The 19,209-nt window shown below is 39.9% G+C and overlaps 1 protein-coding gene across 3 annotated transcripts; it reads right to left on the reverse strand.

The window, feature by feature from the left end:
- Nucleotides 1-3,379: 3,379 nt before the first annotated feature.
- Nucleotides 3,380-13,572, reverse strand: LOC307164149 (tripartite motif-containing protein 16-like). 3 transcript variants are annotated; one of them, XM_079880608.1, is made up of 7 exons: nt 12,917-13,557; nt 12,566-12,661; nt 12,245-12,478; nt 4,733-4,892; nt 4,538-4,585; nt 3,876-4,298; nt 3,380-3,739 (listed from the first exon to the last, which is right to left on the reverse strand). In XM_079880608.1, the coding sequence occupies exons 1-7, from the start codon at nt 13,487-13,489 to the stop codon at nt 3,699-3,701; spliced, it is 1,575 nt and encodes a 524-aa protein (XP_079736734.1). In that variant the 5' UTR covers nt 13,490-13,557; the 3' UTR covers nt 3,380-3,698. The 3 variants fall into 3 exon arrangements, with proteins under 3 accessions (XP_079736734.1, XP_079736733.1, XP_079736732.1); XM_079880607.1 differs by having other exon boundaries at nt 3,822-4,298; nt 12,917-13,541; XM_079880606.1 differs by having other exon boundaries at nt 3,380-4,298; nt 12,917-13,572.
- Between the last annotated feature and the right edge of the window lie 5,637 nt (nt 13,573-19,209).

Raw genomic sequence — 19,209 nt, forward strand, 5'->3', positions numbered from 1 at the left:
GCCTCTGTGGGCTCAAACCTTATCGGGACCTGACTTGCCTGAGTCCTTAATTGCTGTGGCAAAATTTCTGGTATTCTTTTGTTTTGCCAGAGATAGTTGGTCATTGCAACGAGTTGGTGCTTCTTTAGTCCTTCCCCTACAACACCAAGTTCAATCTCTTCATTTTCAGAGGGGTCCCCTGACAAGTCACTGTCTGCTCTGAAAGACTCAATTAATAAATCTTTTCTTTCTTGGAAGAGCCACCACATTGCCATATAGATATGGACACATCGATACTGTTTTTTTGTGCTTTTACAAAGGCAATACCAGTCCCCCAACAATTTGTCAAAGGACACTCTTGTCTGCCCAAAGAGGCACCATATTTCTTTCTTTCCAGAATAAATGGAAAAGTAAACAAATCTGCCAGAATATCCATGTTCCTCAAAGAAAATAGGAAAAACAGAGCAGATTCCCTCTAATGACGCTGAACTGTTAAGTTCAGTGCACTCCGTCAGTCTGGTGGTGGAAATCAGTCCTTTTTCCTGCATCGTCTTCAAAGATTCTTCTCTCACAGGCTCAGGAGGAATATGGTGGAGCAGAAGAAACTCTGATTAAATGCTCACACTCTGCACCAGGCTTTCCACTAAGTTTGGCCAGAGTCATGAACTCCCGGCACTCTGCTACTTCACAGGCAATGACTTGAGAGGTGGTGCTTTTCTGCATATGTATCGGGACTCTTTGGCCTCTACTATTTTTGGCTGTGATGAAGACGCCTTGCTGTAGTGTACATCAACACAGTAAACAGGATCTGATTTTGCATGAAACTCGTTTTCAATTCTACGAAGACTCCCTGCTGTAGTAAAAGAGGATAAGCAGTGGCTACACAGAAAGCTCTGCTCACCAACAAGAGCACTCGCTGCATTTTCATTTTTCTTTGGCTCACCTAAAAATGTAAATAAATTACAGTAGCAGTTTCAGAATTAGCGAGTGAGTTTGATTAGTATGTCATATGTTGTTATGTACCAGGCTTAATTAGTAGCTATGGACCATGTTATGTACACATACTGTAGACCAAGACTAAATGTCATCTGTTACAACAATCAGTTTCCAATTTAGATATTATGAAATGACCGAAAACATTAGGCTAAGTGTCGTAGGCTTGAAATATCAACAGAAAATTATATCTATGCAAATATAAAATTAACAAATGCATACTTTTATTTGCCAGGTCTTTGAATGGTGTTACCATGCAACCTGCAAAACAAGTATATTAAGTCAGTGAAAACAGCACTTTTAATAGGTTATGTGATTGGCAATAGCATGATTAATAATCATGTAATAGCATAATTAATTCCTACCATGTTTCTGCAGATGATCTTCAAATGCATTTCGCCTTTGTAAAATCCTGTCACACATAAAGCAATGCCAGTGACTTCTTTTTAATTTGTCAATTTTGTCACAAAAGCATGGTACAGTGAACAGAACTGTTAAAAAGCACATAAAGAGAATAGTGTATAATAAAACTAATAATTTAGTGAATATAATATGTTACAAAACCAACATATGCTCACCAAAATCACCATCTTTAAAGTGCACAGCATATTTGAAATGCTTTTCTTCCAGGTGCTCTTCTGACCCATCCACAGCCTGTCTGCATAGCTGGCAGTTTTTTCCTTCATTTGCCTTAATTAAACTAATAAGGTCTTGGAACGTTTGAAGACCTAAGGGACAAAACAATACAATACTGCACCTAATATACAATTGCGTTTATATAATCATATATTTTATTATATAATACTATATAACTACAATTCTAAACTATAGCTTATAAATTATAGTGGTATATGCGAATATAACATTTTACGATACGACTGTAGTAGGCCTACGTTCATATACTAACACTAAGCTATAGCAGGCTATACCACTGCATGGCATGCATATTAATATAATAATCAATGGAATCTACATCATTCTAAGTTATTTATATTTAAGGGTATTTCATTTTTGGGAATTTTTATCACGATGGCTTACATTACATTGACTAAAGTTACTCATCCTCAGTTACGACGAAGAAACCGCTTGACTTACCGTTCATGTTTGACCAAAAGTATTGTGGTATAATGATACCGACAGTATCATTATCTGTAGGTTATTTATATCGATATCAGACTCTGATTATGATTATAGTTTTTTGCTACCGTCTTACTCGATGACAAATGACAAATACACCACCTCCACCAGATGTTCCTCAACTGTCGCAAATAGGTTATTTTGCGCTAGCCAGTGTGGACTTACTGACACCTACTGGTGTGCATGGAGCATTATGCAAAAATAAAGGTTACAGTAATGGATGCGACTGTTAATGCTCTATTAGTTACTTCTGAATTATTCCTTGTGTTTCCTAGGATGGGCAGTTTGCGTGATCAACAACATTGGCATTACATACATTCAGTGGCTTATATTCCACTCAGATAGGCTACTGATGTGTCAGTCACAAACCGACTTATTTGCGAAAAAAATTACTGACTTTAAAACGTTTAATTGACATTTATTTATTTTTAAAAATCACTAAAATATGCTATTTATATAGGCTTTTGTTTCACAATTACGTCAGTATAGCTGCTCAGCTCATCTGTCAGTCACTAGGTGTCACAACACGGAAACCTGTTCACAGTGTCAGTGGCACGTCACTATCCAATTGCACATGCTAATGAAGACCGGATGTGCCACCGGATGTGCCAATGCACATAGTTAATGTTAATACCGCCTCTCGAAGAAGAAGAAGCAGATAATACACCCTGAACTGGCAGGTTCTTTTAGGGGATTATTTAAACAGGTTTTAAGGAGATTTCCGGAACTTACGGAATTTTAAAAGACTAATGAATTATGAGGGGATTTACAAAGATGAAGACCTCAAGAACTCAGATTGTGACACAAGGCTGACATGAGAAGATCAAGGCAGACGCTGAGTCTCAGGAACGGCCTCTCCGGTGTTAGATGCTCTTGCTATTAGCATTTCCTGCAGACAAAGCTTGTAAACGATTTGTCTTTGACTTTCTTTTCTTTTTGTATATTAGTACTTTGTATGTAAACTATTTAACCTGTAGTTAATAAAAATATATTTAATTGAAACTAAAAAGTTCACCTGTCAAAAGTCTCAGAGATTGAGCTGAACTGAAAACGGAGAAGTCTTCTGTGACCTATTTACTGTAAGTATGATAATTCAAATGCTTATGATTTAGGACAGATTTGACTTTAACCTTACTAACCTGATAATAATCAAAATTAGGAAAAGCTGTTTAAAAATTATGCACCATAAAACAATACATATACATATACACACTATACATATACATATACATACATATACACACATATACACAAGGCACACATAAGAAATAATGAGAACATATTTTTATTGAGTTTAGCAGGGAATATTATATCATCTTCAAGCTCAGCACTTACTCAACCATAATCTGAACATGTTATTTCACTGACAGAAGCTCAGCTGTAGTATTAATGTAATAAAGAGAAAGTAAGAGACTCTATAACATCGATCTCAGTGTTTATGATTTATCATGCAGTTCAAAGCATTATGGGTAGAATCTCTCTACAATCTATCCTGATTCATCAACACAGTTTCACTGATGATCGGATACCAACCCCAAACCCAGGATAGAGCGGTTGAGTGAATGTGGTCTGGACTGTGTGGATGAGGCTCATCGTGTCAGAGACGCTGTAGAAGGACAGAGTTCCTGCACTGTGATCCACACACACTCCTGTTCTACTGTGATCCACACACACTCCTGTTCTACTGTGATCCACACACACTCCTGTTCTACTGTGATCCACACACACTCCTATTCTACTGTGATCCACACACACTCCTGTTCTACTGTGATCCACACACACTCCTGTTCTACTGTGATCCACACACACTCCTGTTCTACGGCTGATGGGCTTTACAGGGAGTTTAGTCTCTATGTTATTGTGTCTGAATGAGTAACTGGAGGGAGAGCAGATCAAACTCCAGGACTGATCATTACGTCCAAACCCACACTCATCACCCCGTCCCTTCCTGCTGATGCTCTTATATGACACTGATATACACACACCATATTCTCCACTCCACTCAATCTCCCAGTAACAGCGTCCACACACACTCTCTCTACACAACACCTGAGCATAAACATCAAATCTGTCTGGATGATCAGGATACGACTGAAGCTTTGGGTAAGTGCCAGTAATCACTCTGTTCCTCTCAGACAGACGGAGGTATTTATACACTGTGTTCAGATCCAGATTGAGCTGATGGGAATCTGATGGAGATAAAACACATCAGAATCAGGAATTATGAATCTGTCTGATCTTTTAATGTATCTGAACTCTTCATGTTCAATATATCATCAGTGTCTCAGTGCAGTTTACCAGATATCCTGAGCAAATCATCATTTACATGATCAACTCTAAAACTCTTCTGTCATGTTTTCTTTCACTTCTCCAGGAAGAACATGAACACACTCAGTGAGTTTTTCTGCTTGTTTTCTCAGTGACTTACATTGTAGGAAGTCGTTCCTGGTCCTGAGAACAATGTTGGAGAAAGTGACTGTGGAAATCAACAGACATGAAGAGTGTGATTATCATGTCAAGAGAAAATGATCCCTGCATCCGTTCCTAAGACATTTCTAATATGATCTTCTACATGATCTGAGATGGAGGATCATTTCTGAGAGCAGAATCTCCAGGACTTTACCTCTGTCAGAGATCTTCTTCAGCTCCTCTTTGCAGAAATCCTCCAGTTTGTCTCTCAGCTGACGGACAGATTCTCTCACGCCATCAAAAGAGGAGAGAGAACTGAAGGGATTGTCGTTTACGTCTGTAGATTCAGGAGGAGCTGAGAGAGACTGGAAACTCTAGAGAAAACAGAAATCAAAGCTCATCACCTCCACACTTCATCAATAACCTGCTCTACTGTCAGATTTGTGCGGCTCTTGTTGATCTTTAGTAACTCTCCTCAATCCAGCACTTTCACAGCATCAGCTTCATTCTTCTCATATTCATTATGTGACAGAGACACAAGTTCTAGCGTCTGCCATTTACACTATATGTGAACTTCCTAGGAAATCAATTTAAGCTCAATATTAGTGTCACGGGCTGGTTGAAGCAGGATCAGAAGCGGGATCTCAATTGCAGCAGTGTTTATTTAAACAAACAAGATATTACATGGACAGGTTTCTCAGGAAACAAGAACAGAACAACCACGCATGTAGCAACAACGACAGACAACTAACAGACTGAAAACACTGGGCTTATATACATGGGAGAACTGATCAGGGAAACAAGACACAGCTGACAAGACTAACGAGGAAACAGGTGTGACAGATGAACTAAATGACAGTTACTGTGGAAACCAAGAAGTGGCGGGAAAACAGAACAAAGGAAGACATGTGATCAATGACAACAACACTCAGACAGAACAGAACTGTGACAATAGGCTTTATGCCCAGCTCCACTACTTCCTGAACTTCAGCCAGCTCCTTTGTTTCCTGTCTGCCATTATTGAGCAAACTGATTAATCCAGGTGTGTCTGATTATTGTTGTTGTGACTACTGAGGTCAGGCACACCTGGATTAATCAGTTTGTCCAATAATGGCAGACAGGAAACAAAGGAGCTGGCTGAAGTTCAGGAAGTAGTGGAGCTGGGCATAAAGCCTATTAGCTTGAGAAATACATGATTTTATTAGAAATACTGCAATCATAAATCCAAATTTAGTGTGTGTTTTGGAATTATATATTTAAAAAATAAATCAGCAGAATAAACAAAATACTTTAAACAAAATCCAGAAAACATGAAAGTGATTCATTTAGATGTGGAAATAAAATCGAGAGGTCAATAATATACCAACATCTCTCTCATATTAAATATTTTAAATAATCATATTATTATCTTGATCAAACACATCAATCTCCATCTTAGCTGTATTATATCATGTAAACTGGACTCTAAAAAGTGAAATTACATTATTTAATGGGAATGTCATTAAAGCCTTTGTTTTATTCACAGAATTAGAGCAAACTTTGCTAAAATTCATATTTGTGTGATGAAAAGGCATTAATGTGATATTTTTGTGTTTGTTAATATTTTTATTGAAAAAAATAATAGGCTACTGTTGCATTATTGAAAGTGAAGAAACAATACTGTTGTATTATTAAATTAAATAATATAACATTTCTCATTTTATTCTAAACATTGTCCATTTATTTTTCTTTGAATACATGGTGTGTCTAGAGATTGGCTTTATTTAGAAACGCACTGAATTAATTTTGACATGGAGTGAATACAGAGCAAGGTTTTTTATTAGTGATCGGGCAGCGAGTGATGAGGAGAGAGAAATGATCAACTAGAAATCTCAATAGAAAATAAACTGAACAATCAATTTACTATAAATGAGTTTAGATTTGGATACTGTGAACTGGAACCTGTCAAACTTTCATTGCTAACAAACTACGCTGAAGCACTGAACGCTAATGTTGTTCCTACAACCAATATGAGAGCAAAAAAAAAAAAAAAAGGAATGAATGTACATCAGTTGGGAATCATTTCAATGTTAAGAAACAACTTATTTATATAAAGCAGAGTTTCTACCGAAATTACCCGGAACAATTTTTCCCAGGAACTTTTTTCCACCAAACCTGTTGCTGTCTGCGTTTCCACCGCGGTCTAAAGTACCATGAAGATTAGGCAAATAGTCCGGTGACGTAGAACTGCGCACTACTTTACAGTTCCCGCTGGATTTCATCCTCTGAATTTTAAGCTCAATAAAGCCTGAACCTCGTCGTCGGTCCACCGGTCGTATTTTTTAAGCTACATTGTTGATTCGAATAGCAAACAACTGTTTGTGCAACTGTTTGTTTTAAAAAATGGTGGTTGAAATAAAAATGCTGCATGGAGTCAACCAATCAAAATGCGGCATGAACTCAACCAATCAGCATGTTCAGCGCCCAAGTCCCAGCCCTGAAAGTTCCTGGGCCCTCATTTATCAATGGTGCGTACGGACAGATTTGTGCGTAGTGAGTGCGTAAGAACAATTTCACGCAAAGTGTGGGATTCACCAAGTTGTACTTAGAAATGTGTGTAAATATAAGCACACCTCTGAGCATGCTTACGCAGATAATCTAGTGGTAGAATAGCGACACTACACATAAAAAGCATTTAAGAGTGTCACAGTAAGCATTAGGCAATCCACATATGTCCTGTGTTTCCTTTAAAATACTCAATTTAAAATTTGTCTAGTTTTAAACACGATGCTTAATTGGTGTCAAACACTATAAAAGACAGATGTGAAATATATTTGTCTCAGTGCAATGGCTTATCTTGCGTTATTGGAAGACTTGGCAAACAATGCGTTTTCCAAGATCGCACTGATCTGCTTGGCGAGAGCACAGAGTGGCTTCTAAGTAGGTACCGCTTTCCCAAAAATGTACTGCTGGATTTGTGTCGTGATTTAGGACCAGTGTTGGAGAGAGAAACAAATCGCACGAAAGCCATTCCCGTGCACATACAACTCCTGTCCACCCTTGGATTTTTAGCTACTGGCACATTTCAGCGTGAGGTTGGAGACATATGTGGTATATCCCAGCCATCAGTGAGTAGGATCATGCCGGCAGTGTTGGATGCAATTATTTCCTTGGCCCCAACCTACATCCAGTTCCCTTATCAAAATCCTCAACAATCCGCAATAAAACGGGACTTTCATTCCATTGCTAGATTACCAAACATAATTGGAGCTATAGACTGCACCCACATCGCCATAAAAGCACCATCAACCAACGAATTTAATTATGTAAATAGAAAAGGGTTTCATTCTGTTAACGTGCAAATAATTTGTGATGCAAATTTGTTGTTATTAAACGTCGTTGCGCGGTGGCCTGGAGGAACACACGATTCGTTCGTTCTGCAGAATAGCTCTGTGGGTGTGCGTCTCCAAGAAGGCGCTGTTGAGGATGGCTGGCTCATTGGTGAATTTAAGGCTACAACATGTTTAAAATGCTATTGTAGGGCTATGTACAATTACTTAAAACTATTTCATCATTAGGTGATCAAGGTTACCAGCTAAAGCCATGGCTAATGACCCCCCTAACCAACCCGAGGACCGAGCAGGAACAGGCGTACAACCGTGCCCATGCGCGCTCAAGGAGCACAGTTGAGCGTGCAATAGGCCTGCTGAAAGGACGATGGCTGTGTCTGTCAAGCACGGGAGGGACACTGCAGTATCAGCCAGAAAAAGCATGCAAAATCATCATGGCTTGCAGTGTGCTACACAACTTGGCCATCAGACAGGGCATCCCTCTGCAGGAACCCCCAAGACCAGACGGCCCTATGCCCGATGCAGTGCCCCTGCCACCTCCTAATGCCGCTGGCATTCAGACAAGACAGAGGATCATACAGACATTTTAGGTAAGTCTGGCCATTGGTCGAGTGCAGAAACATTACAGCGATTTCATTTTGTGTTTTGCAGCTTTGTGGAAACAAATAACTGAAATCACATTAGTCAGCGGTTTATGGTTTATTAGCAATTGTATTTGCGCAAGAGGCAATCTGTTTCAGAGACTCGTTGATTTGAATCAATACATTCGTTATGTTGCTCAGTTGATCCTTTAGGTCATTAATGGATTTTGTTGTTTCCTCTTGATTTTGTAGCACCGCCTCACTCAGCACTCTTGGCGCACGGCGCATGGAAGGGGCAATGGATGGGCCCGGCTCCTCAAGCTCCTCAGGCACAACAGGTGTCGCTATTAAGGAAACACATGTTCACATTAATTTAATTGAGTTTATCCTATGAATGATTTCATTAAAAGTTTACAAATTGAAATAAAATGTATGCAAACACAATATCCTATTCCAGTTGGTTTATTTTACCTTCACTTTGGTTGTTAGATGGCCCGGTTTGTTCTGTCGCAAGAGCATCAGTGTCACCGTCCTTAGTAATCCCGGACAGAGCCGTGTCTCCGATGATGCAGGCTATGCGGTTGTCCAATGGGGAAAGTTCCGTTGTTGTCTGTCCTCCTCCAGTTGCGGACATTTCTCGTCTGTGTGCTGTGACACGTTTTTTAGCCAATACTTTAATATCAAACCATTTTTTTTTTTTTTCTGGGACAGTTCTCTCCTCAGACCCAACGGAATTAACTGCATTGGTGACATTCTCCCATGCAGCATTTTTTCTTTTATTTGTAATTCCTCCTGCAGTGAATGAACTAAACAATATCTGTTGGTTGGATTCAACTTCATTTACAAGTATCTCTAATTCTGTGTTTGTGAAGTTCCTCTTCTTTGCTCTCTTTGCCATTATTGCAGTGAGGAAAAAACACAATCACGTAATTTTTAAAGGGAAGTGTTGTCACCATATATGGTTAATTGGAGGCGTTTCCGAATGCTAATGACCATGAATGTGAACGAGCATGGTACTTACGCACATGTGGTATTTATCAACAATGATTGCTTACTCATGTGCGTAAGAACTGCGTGCGCACGTTTGATAAATGCGGATTTTCTTGTACTTAGGCACATTCTAAATTTCATTCGTTGGACAAAATATAGAACCTTTTCTACGCACTGTTGATAAATGAGGGCCCTGAACTTTGAGAAAGTACTACCTCCCGGATACCCTGGTTCCTGCGGTGGAAACACAAAGAGTACCAGCCCAAAGACCCTAGTTCCTGCGGTGGAAACGCGGCTTAATTTGTAAAAAAAAAGAAAAAGAAAAAAAGAACCATATCAATGCTTAGAAACGTTGCTATTTAGGTTTTGAGTGTGTAAGTTTTGGGAAGGGGCAAAATGTTCAGAAACGGCCCTGGTCTCATTGTAGACTTAAATATATTCGCTCAGGAAAAGCAGTTCAAAATCTACGAGCAAATTGAACATTATTTATAACTTTTGAGCAGTTAATGACACTGAAATCCACAAGGACTATTAGGACACAATCCCAAGGTCAGGTTTTGTGTGGTTTCAGTATGTTGAAGCATTGCTAATATACAGACTTCATGTTTGGGGTCTTCATGGTCAAATTCATCAACATGTTAAAGGCAAACAATTATGAAAATACTGTCAATTCTGTCAAGTTTTAAAATCATCTGATGCAACTTTGATGAATATTACTCAAATTGCTCCCATCAAGTTCACGGATTTCACCATTATATAAGAAATCAGAAGGAAAAATGAGGTAAAAAAGCTGAAATGTGAGTGAGGATGATCAGATGCGAGTCTGACTGATGATTATATAATAACCGAACACACAGATCAACACTTCAGTCAGCGGCTCATTCTGCTCTCATGAAATGTTTCTCTGTGAGTCTCTTGCTCTTGTCCACTATGATCCTGGGCCCGTATATATAAAACTTCTCAGAAAGGCTCTTAAGAATAGTCTCAAGCTTTGACTTAAGTGTCACAAAATTCTTAGAAAAAAGAAGGACTTCTCTTAGAGTTGGAGACTTCTATAATGTAGCTAAAAGCAACTTTCAGCAAAGTCTAAAGGTCGTTGCACACTGAGTCAGAAATTTCTAAGACTGATTCTTATGTGCTTTCTGAAGTGGCACTTAAGTGCTGCAAACTAAGGACTACAATGATGTCAACCCAAAATGGCCACCCTCAACCCCTGAATCAGCCAATAGTGAGCCTGCAAGGGTGAGGTCACTGCAGCATGACACCAATCATTTAATGTAATTATAATAAAATAATTTAATTAAGACAGGGAAATGTTAATAATTTAAAAAAATAATAATAATTTTTTTGCATTGTGCAAAATTATCACAAATTAGTATTGATGCTGTGGAATCCTTTCTTTTGATATATGTGTCCTCATTTATAGTTGGATCAATTATGTGAACATGAGTTCCATCAACGGCTTCAACAACTCCAAGGAAACCCGAAATCCTCATAAAAGTGGCTTGATTTTTCTGCAAGATTTGAAGATCAGTTGGAAAGTCAATGAACTGCCATACAGTAGTGGCCAAAAGTGATGTCCGGCAAAGGAAAACTGACAGATTCACCATTTATTCAAATAGTATTAAAATGTGTTAAAGGTCCCATTGCATGGATTATTTTATTATTTTAGAATGTTTCCTGTGGTGCCCTTATAATGTTAGTATGTTTTTTAGATCAAAAGTTGTTATAATTTAGAAATAAAAGGCATATTTCCTAGCCTGATTTTAGCCTCTGATTTGAACGCTCTGTTTGAAGGGGCATTCATTGCTGTGAGACTTCAGTGTAAACGCCCTCTGCTGTGATTGGCATTATACATTTTTACTATTACAGCTATCGGGATTAACGAATCGTGAGAAGTTTTTTAAGTATTTAGATCTATTCCCATCACATAAAAGGTTGCAGTGATGAGCATTGAGCAGATGACAGTCTGTTGATCGCGTGAATGAAGATCTTATCATTGCAACGCAGTTTCTGCACTCTCACTAATGCTTTCACCAATGCAAACATGATGTAATTACAGTAAGAGCTTCGTTGTGCAGTGTAACAGCGTCATTGATTTCATAACGAGTTTTGGCAAGTGTCCAGATAAACTCGCGCTGTGTGATTGACAGCTTGGGCGATTGGAAAGGGATTGTTCTTTGATTGCTTTCTGTATATTAATCACAGTTTAAGTAAGATTATTTCCATCCTACTAAGATGAAACATGACATCCTCACTCATTTTCTCATGGCCAAATTCTTTTTGCGGGCAAATAAGAGAAAGGGGAGGTAACCTTTCCCCTTATGACAACATAAGGGGAAGATTTCTAGATTCGCCCGTCTGAACTTTCATTTTCTCAAAAATACCCAGGGCTTGGTTTACACCCATCAAAACGTCTAGCCACTGGGGGACCATAGGCAGGCGTGGGGAACTCATATTAAGGTTAAAAAACCTCATAAAGTGAAATTTTCATGCAATGGGACCTTTAAAGATTTTGTAAACATATTGTGCTTGAAGTCAACTGTTTATTTGTGATAACACATTAAAACATGCCAAATTGTACAGATGTAATTTATAGCCAAGATATTTAGCTTGTATTTACATGGAGGAATTTGCAAGCGGAAAAACTGAACGCTTCTCTAGCGAGGAAACGGATCTGCTCGTGCGCGAGGTTAAAACGCACAAGCAAACCATCTATGGGACAAAGTGTTCTTGCATTGTGGACCCGCCTATAGGCGCATATTAGTAACGCACTCTTTAAATAACAAAAAAATATATTGTCCTGTTCTTCTCAATCTCTGTTACCTGCAGGAAATGTATGTGATCCTGTGTGTGTGAAAGCTGCTCCAGCTCAGCGTCTCTCCTCCTCAGAACATTGATCTCCTGCTCCAGTCGCTCCAGTCGTTCTTCAGCTCGACTCACTGCAGTCTTTTCCTGATCTCTGATCCGCTGTGTCGCCTCAGAACGGCTTCTCTCAATGGAGCGGATGAGCTCAGTGAAGATCCTCTCACTGTCCTCCACTGCTGTGTGTGCAGAGCGCTGTTAGGACACACATCACAATCACACAGTGAGCTTCAGTGAGTCCTGACTGAGACTTCTCAAACTTCTCTTCTTCTCCAGACTCACCTTATGAGCCTCTACAGCCTCTCTCAGCTTCTGAAGATCTTTCTCTCTCTGCTGGATCCTCTGCTGGAACGACCTCTGCGTCCCCTTCAGCTGCTTCTGCAGCACAAACCAATAACACAGATGGCACTTTATACTGTCACTATATTATCATGTGAAGAGTTTAAAAAAGTTTGTGTTGATAAATGTTTATGATTTTTACCATATTTTCTGTTAAGATAATATGAAAATATGAAAGTCCACTTGCAGCTTCTGTTCACTTCTGTGACGTCTGCAGTGTGAATGATGTTTCCTGATCATATGGTGCCAATATAAATAGTGTCAGCATTATTTAATCGTTGTCTAGTTTCATACCTGTTTCTCTGTCCTCTGTGCTGCAGCTGATACAGTGTCGTGGTTTTTATGTTCGTCCATCGTACACAGCACACATATAAACTTCTGGTCAGTGCGACAGAAAACCTCAAGGAGTTTATCATGTGTTTGGCAGATCATCTCCTGCAGTCGTCCAGTGGCATCAGTCACTTTATGTGGCTTACGGGAGTGAAATTCCTCATGACGGTCAAAATGAGTTTGACAGTAAGACTCCAGACACACCAGACAGGACTTGACAGCTTTGTGTTTTCTTCCAGTACAGACGTCACACTGCACATCTCCAGCTCCAGCGTAACAGTCAGCAAGAAGTTTAGTCTTCTTCAGTTTCTCCACCACTTCAGCCAGCATGGTGTTTTTAGCTAAAGCAGGTCTTGTCCTGAAGGTCTGTCTGCACTGAGGGCAGCTGTAGACTCTCATCTGATCCTCCTGATCCCAGCAGCCTGTAATACAGATCTTACAGTAACTGTGTCCACAGGAAGTGGTCACTGGATCCTTAAGGAGATCCAGACACACTGGACACATTAACTCATCCTGAGAAAATCTGGCTTCTGCCATTTTACTGCACGAATACTGAGACACAAACACACAACAGCTCAACTGCACTTTAGTCTCTTTCCCGAACTCTTCCTGTTTCCTGGTTCTGTGTTTGAGTGACGTGTGCAAAACATGTTTATCAAGTCTATAAACCATCATAAAGCCTCATTCCTGATGAGTTCAGATTCTACAACAGTAAATGCAAAAACATTCACTGTAAACCCTAATGCTCAAAATAATTAATTGGTTTGAGAAGAGTAAATTTAAATTAAACAAATTAGTTATCTTTTATGGTTATTTAGAAAAGAAAGCTTTAGCGCAAGTTCTGCTGGGAAGACTTAATTGTTACGTCACTTATTACCTTCTCATCTATGTGTAGTGAAGTGCTGCTGTTGGGTAGCACCTCATGTGTTGACTCCGCCCTAGAGGCCCGCAGGTAATCAGCGTCTCATTCATACGGGTATATCAAGGTGGCTGTTGGGCCACCGGACATTGCGTTGATGTGTGACTGTTTCGCTGGCGCGTCATTTCTCTGCGTTCATCCTGGCTGGAGTTGCCGTGCGGTTTGTGGATAAGCACATGTGGTGCTGAGTGTTTGCAGTCGTTGTGTTTTCATTCTGGCTGGAGGTGAGTGTGACGGCAGCTGGTTATTATTGCTCGAATCTACCGGACGCTAAACGGTTAACAACGTAACTCTTGTCAGGTGCTGTGCGGCTTGTGGAGAAGCGCGTGTTCAAGCCGAGTGTTTACAGTGGTTGGTGAACGCGCGCCGTTTGCCGCATACAAACGCACGTCATACTACTACAATAATCATCGCTGGTGTATTGCTGTTTGGCTTTTTGGTAAGTGTCTTTGTGGCTCTTGTGCTCATATTTATTTTGAGTAATCTTTAGTCATGGGGTTATCTGTGTATTTCAGCTCGCCTTGGTATTATTTGGTTCTCACTCTGTTGCTGCCGGATGAATGACGCGATCGCCGCATGTTGGTATGTGTGATCACTGTATTATAATGATGAGCCAGTACGGTGTATATTTTAGTTCACATCCGGGCTTTTGCAGGTGAATGAATCTGCTGTTATAAAAGTATGTGAAGACTGCTGCTCGGATTGGGACTTTCATTGCTGCTGTTTTGTTCCCAATATCTTTTACTTTTGTTTATTGTTTTATTTCAATAATCTGCTGGCCTGTAGTGGCTCTCATGTGAGCACGCCCAGCATTCAATATATTTTTTAGTTAGTTTGCTTTATTATTGGGATAATTCAACTTCATTTATTTTGTTTGTTTTTGATTTCTCATGGGTTCGCCCTGTATTCCTTTTGTGAATAATATTTGCATTACTTAATAATTTTGTGAGTGATCCTCAGCCTGTCAGAGGAAAGAGGGTTGTGGGTGTTAGCCGGCCTGTGAAGCTTGGACAGGCTGGTGACTGTAAACCAATGCACTGAAAACCTTACTGAAGCCCATAACTGCAGGTTTGAGTGCGTCATATATTTTGTTTTGTGATATTGGGTATTGTGGTTGTGCCTTGTAAATTAGAATTCATGTAAACTATTTCTTTTGTTGTAATTCGCTTTTCTTGTCTTTCAGGCACTGTGAGTCCGGAGCAGGAGAGCTAGTTGCTCTATTTTGGTGGTGGGGCCTGATGCACCGTGTGTGTGTGGTCTGTAACCTATAGTGATTGATCTTGGTTGGTGTGAGGGTGCAGTGTAGTGCACGTGTTTGTGCTTCTCGACCATTGCTGATGTGGAGAAGTTTGGCGCTAGCTCATCCTGCTTCTGGTAATCACAAGCCCTGATAAGTCTGTATTGTTATTGTGTGTGTGTGTGTGTGTGGGTGGAGTGATGATTGATCCCAATTGCCGCATATTTTAATATTTTACATTTGTCCAATAAAGAATATTTTTGTATTTTCTTATACCCACGTCTCCAATTCTCTGTTTAAGGGAAACACCGAACCTGTGTGTCCTCATTAGGATACTTCTCTGGTTTAGTGACCAGGGTGGCGTAGTCTTCTCTTCTTTAAACCTCTTTCTATAATAAACCTACTGTTCGCCACATATGCAATCATGTTCTAATACTTGTAGTATAAAAGATCGGTACTTACATGTCTGAGTTTGCAGATTCTGATGCTTTCATTCACCTCCATCCTTCCCACCACCACCAGGATGGTCCCTTCCCATACCTCCAGGGGGTCGGCTGCGCTCCGCCTTCGTCTTCAGGCAGGAAATGCAGAGTCCGTACCCTCGGGTTGCAAGCTACAGACGGGGCCTACGCCAAAGAACTTTATAGCATATTGCTTGCTGGGCTGGGAATAAATGTATAATTGTTACAGTATTTATTCTCCAGAGTCTTTCTGGTAGAACTTTTTCTTCTAAAGTTCACAAAACTGACACATTGTAAGTAATCTGAATTGTTTAATTGTTTTCAGTTTTATGAAATTGTTTCTTGAAATTTAGACAAACTTATATTTAACTGAAACTGGGCTGGGATTTCTATTTCTCAGCATGCTTTGTAAATGCTAAAATTAAGTGTTATATAATATTGTTTGTACAAGATTAATGTTAAGAGGTAGATATAGCTATGTTTTTAGGGGGTTTCCATCATGGTGATGAGTGGAGCATGAGTTTGGTTTGAGAACAGATATATGTTTTATGTTCAATGTTGTCATAGTCATTCAGCAATTGTTATGCTATGCTAATGCTATCAAATCATTGTGTTACCATTTACTGAATTACCTAGTTAAAGCTAGCCAAGTTGAACAATAAGATTAAAAACTGCAAAATGCACCTTTAAGTGTAGGCGTACTGTGCTGAGTGGATAATGGAGCGGCGGGATGGGATGTGCGTGATCCTGTTGGTCGGGTTTGCTTCCACCTGCACTTGTTTGCGGTGTTAAGTCTGTTGAATGACTTGTTGTACCAAGTCTGTTGTGTTGGTCAGCATTAGTAGAAAGTGTCAGTGGAACATGTCATTACATTTTTCGTAAACATCTGTGTCCTCCCCAGGATCTTTAACTGACCCTTTGAGAAGTCCTCAGTCACCTTCAAGCAGAAGGTTTGGTTTGCCGGCAGGTCAGATCTCCACAGGGGAAAGAATCATTTCAATGATGATGCTCCATTGCGTGCGACAGCTTGAATGACTTCTGAATGACCATGCAATAATTGCACACTTATTTTATGCCACTAGCTGAACATTTATTTTAGTTAACAAAGACATGGATCATTATCATCATATTTCTGCAAAGAAAAAAGGTCAGTTAAACTGAGTGATAATGGTCAGATCTGACTGCTGTTGCAATTGAAATCACACAGTTTGCTGTGTTTTGAGCATTATAACACACACGTCTGTTGGGGAAATCTCTTTAACTTAATGTTTTATTAAGAAAGTTCAGTAGGAGCACATTCAGATAATTAAACTAATTAACACGAGGAGCACATTTAGTTAATCAACTCAATTAACAAGATAAGAGGTATATATACAGTATACAGCAGACTTACATTATATACACAGCAGAGTTCATTGAGAGTTTATTAGCATCCCTCCACCACCCCGTCTCCTCACTTCTAGCTCTAACTATTCCAAACACACCCGGGGGAGTACTCTGGTTTCGGGCCAAATTCCACGCTCGTGAATCCTGTTTACAAATGTGTCTATGTGGGATGCATCTGTAGCTGCGTTTCCACCGCAGGAACTTTCCCCAGGAACTAGGGACTTTGGGCTGGTACTCGGTGTGTTTCCAACCAGGGTCTAAATGAAGTTCCGGGTAAATAGTTCCCCCTCCGAACATCCCTGCTTGTGAGGTAGTACTTTCTCAAAGTTCAGGAACTTTCAGGGCTGGGACTTGGGCACTGAACATGCTGATTGGTTGAGTTCATGCCGCATTTTGATTGGTTGACTCCACACAGCATTTTATTTCAACCACCATTTTTTTTAATCTGTTGCAGTGCGTGCAGTAACTGTTGTTTGCTATTCGAATCAACAATGTAGTTTAAAAAATACGACCGATGGACCGACGACGAGGTTCAGGCTTTATTAAGCTTCAATTCAGATGATGAAATCCAGCGGGAACTATAAAGTAGCGCGCAGTCCTACGTCACCGGTCTATTTGCCTAATCTTCACAGTACTTTAGACTGCGGTGGAAACGCAGACAGCAACAGGTTTGGGGGAAAATATAGTTCCTGGGACAAATTGTTCCGGGTAATTTCGGTGGAAAAATGCGGCTTGTCTCTCCCTCAACGTTTCTAAAAGGCAAATAAGAATTGATTTACCACAACAGCTGAAGAAAGAGAAGATCAAACCTCTTGATTGTTTCAAGTCCCAATATTTCCCTGAAAAGACACTCGACAAATGGAGACAGTAGCGTTGTTAACCACCACGCAACCCACGCAATTGTGTCAGGCCCCGCAGGTTTGAGGGACCCCCTGCTGACCAAGTAAATAAATCAGTTGATGAGTTGACCTTATTTATTACATTTAAACATTGGTTCTGTTACCAAATTTAGAATTCTGCAAACATTGTTCGTTGATCAATGTTTATATGTGAAAAGTCTAAATTAAATCTGCTCATCATTTAAAGCAATTGTGTCTGTTCTTGGATTAAACTGCTCGATTCATGATACTTAATGAACATTTGAAAGCGTCAGAGTTTCAATGGAGGGACAGAAATCCCCCAGATTTTATTAAAATATCTATCTTCACATGTGTCCCGAGGATGCACAGAAGTCATATGGGTTTGGAACGACATGAAGTTGAGTAAATTATGGCATTTTCATCTTTGGGTGAACTAACACTAACAAATTGGCGAGCGCAGTTTGGCCCTGAGTCAGAGACGGACGCTCCCAGTGATTGTCATGTATTATATATAACTGGGCTTTTTTTTTTCTAACAACAACGTGTAATTTAGATTTCATTTAAATACACATAATTCTAGAATAAAAAATCATATTTAGTTTGCAAAATACACACTGATGTCTATGGAAGCGGCATTTTAAACTTCTAATTTGACACAGTGTTTTATTCACGTCAGAAATACATTGTGTAGGTAACTAAATAGTTTAATTTTATTTTCACTTTTTATTCTTCTCCCAGTTCACCGGCCACTTACTTTCATGTCTTTCGGGAGAAGTGGATGAATGTGCTCGTTGTAAATCCGACAATTCTGATTCTCTGCGCTGATTAGCAATCTATTATGGTGGCGCCAATCACCCGTTATCATCTAACATGATCATTATTAAAAGTGTTTAACCCCCTGAGGTCGATAATCGCGCCGGCGCGATAGGCTCGCTTTTTTTCAGATCAGTTCAAAAGAAATTAATTTTGCTCTGTTGACTTTGATATTACCGTAAATCCTCTAATAGTGGCCTGTATTCCATTAGTGGCCGGGTCTCTAACATTGGCCGGTCTCGCTGTTGGCGGAGGTAAATAAAGGCCGGTCTCTAATAGTGGCCGGGGCTATTATTAGAACCAACGTTTTTCTGGGCAGGCCACAACATTATGCTTGTGATAGTAACATGCAAATACCACAGGGGGGCAATGTTTGCTAATGAATCCAAGCCATAGCTATGGTAGCCTGGTCATGTCAATCACTTCGCTCTTGACTCGCACGTGAGAATTCAGTCACCGGTAGGCTAATGTTGTTTACCATGGCAGCTGCGGAGCCAAAGAGGATTTTTGGCGAAAATCTATTTTTTAACCCCCTGGGATCGACAATCGCACTGGCGCGATAGGCTCGCTTTTTTTCTTAA

Source organism: Squalius cephalus, assembly GCF_949319135.1.
Source record: "Squalius cephalus genome assembly, chromosome: 9".
NCBI classification, from domain to species: Eukaryota; Metazoa; Chordata; class Actinopteri; order Cypriniformes; family Leuciscidae; genus Squalius; species Squalius cephalus.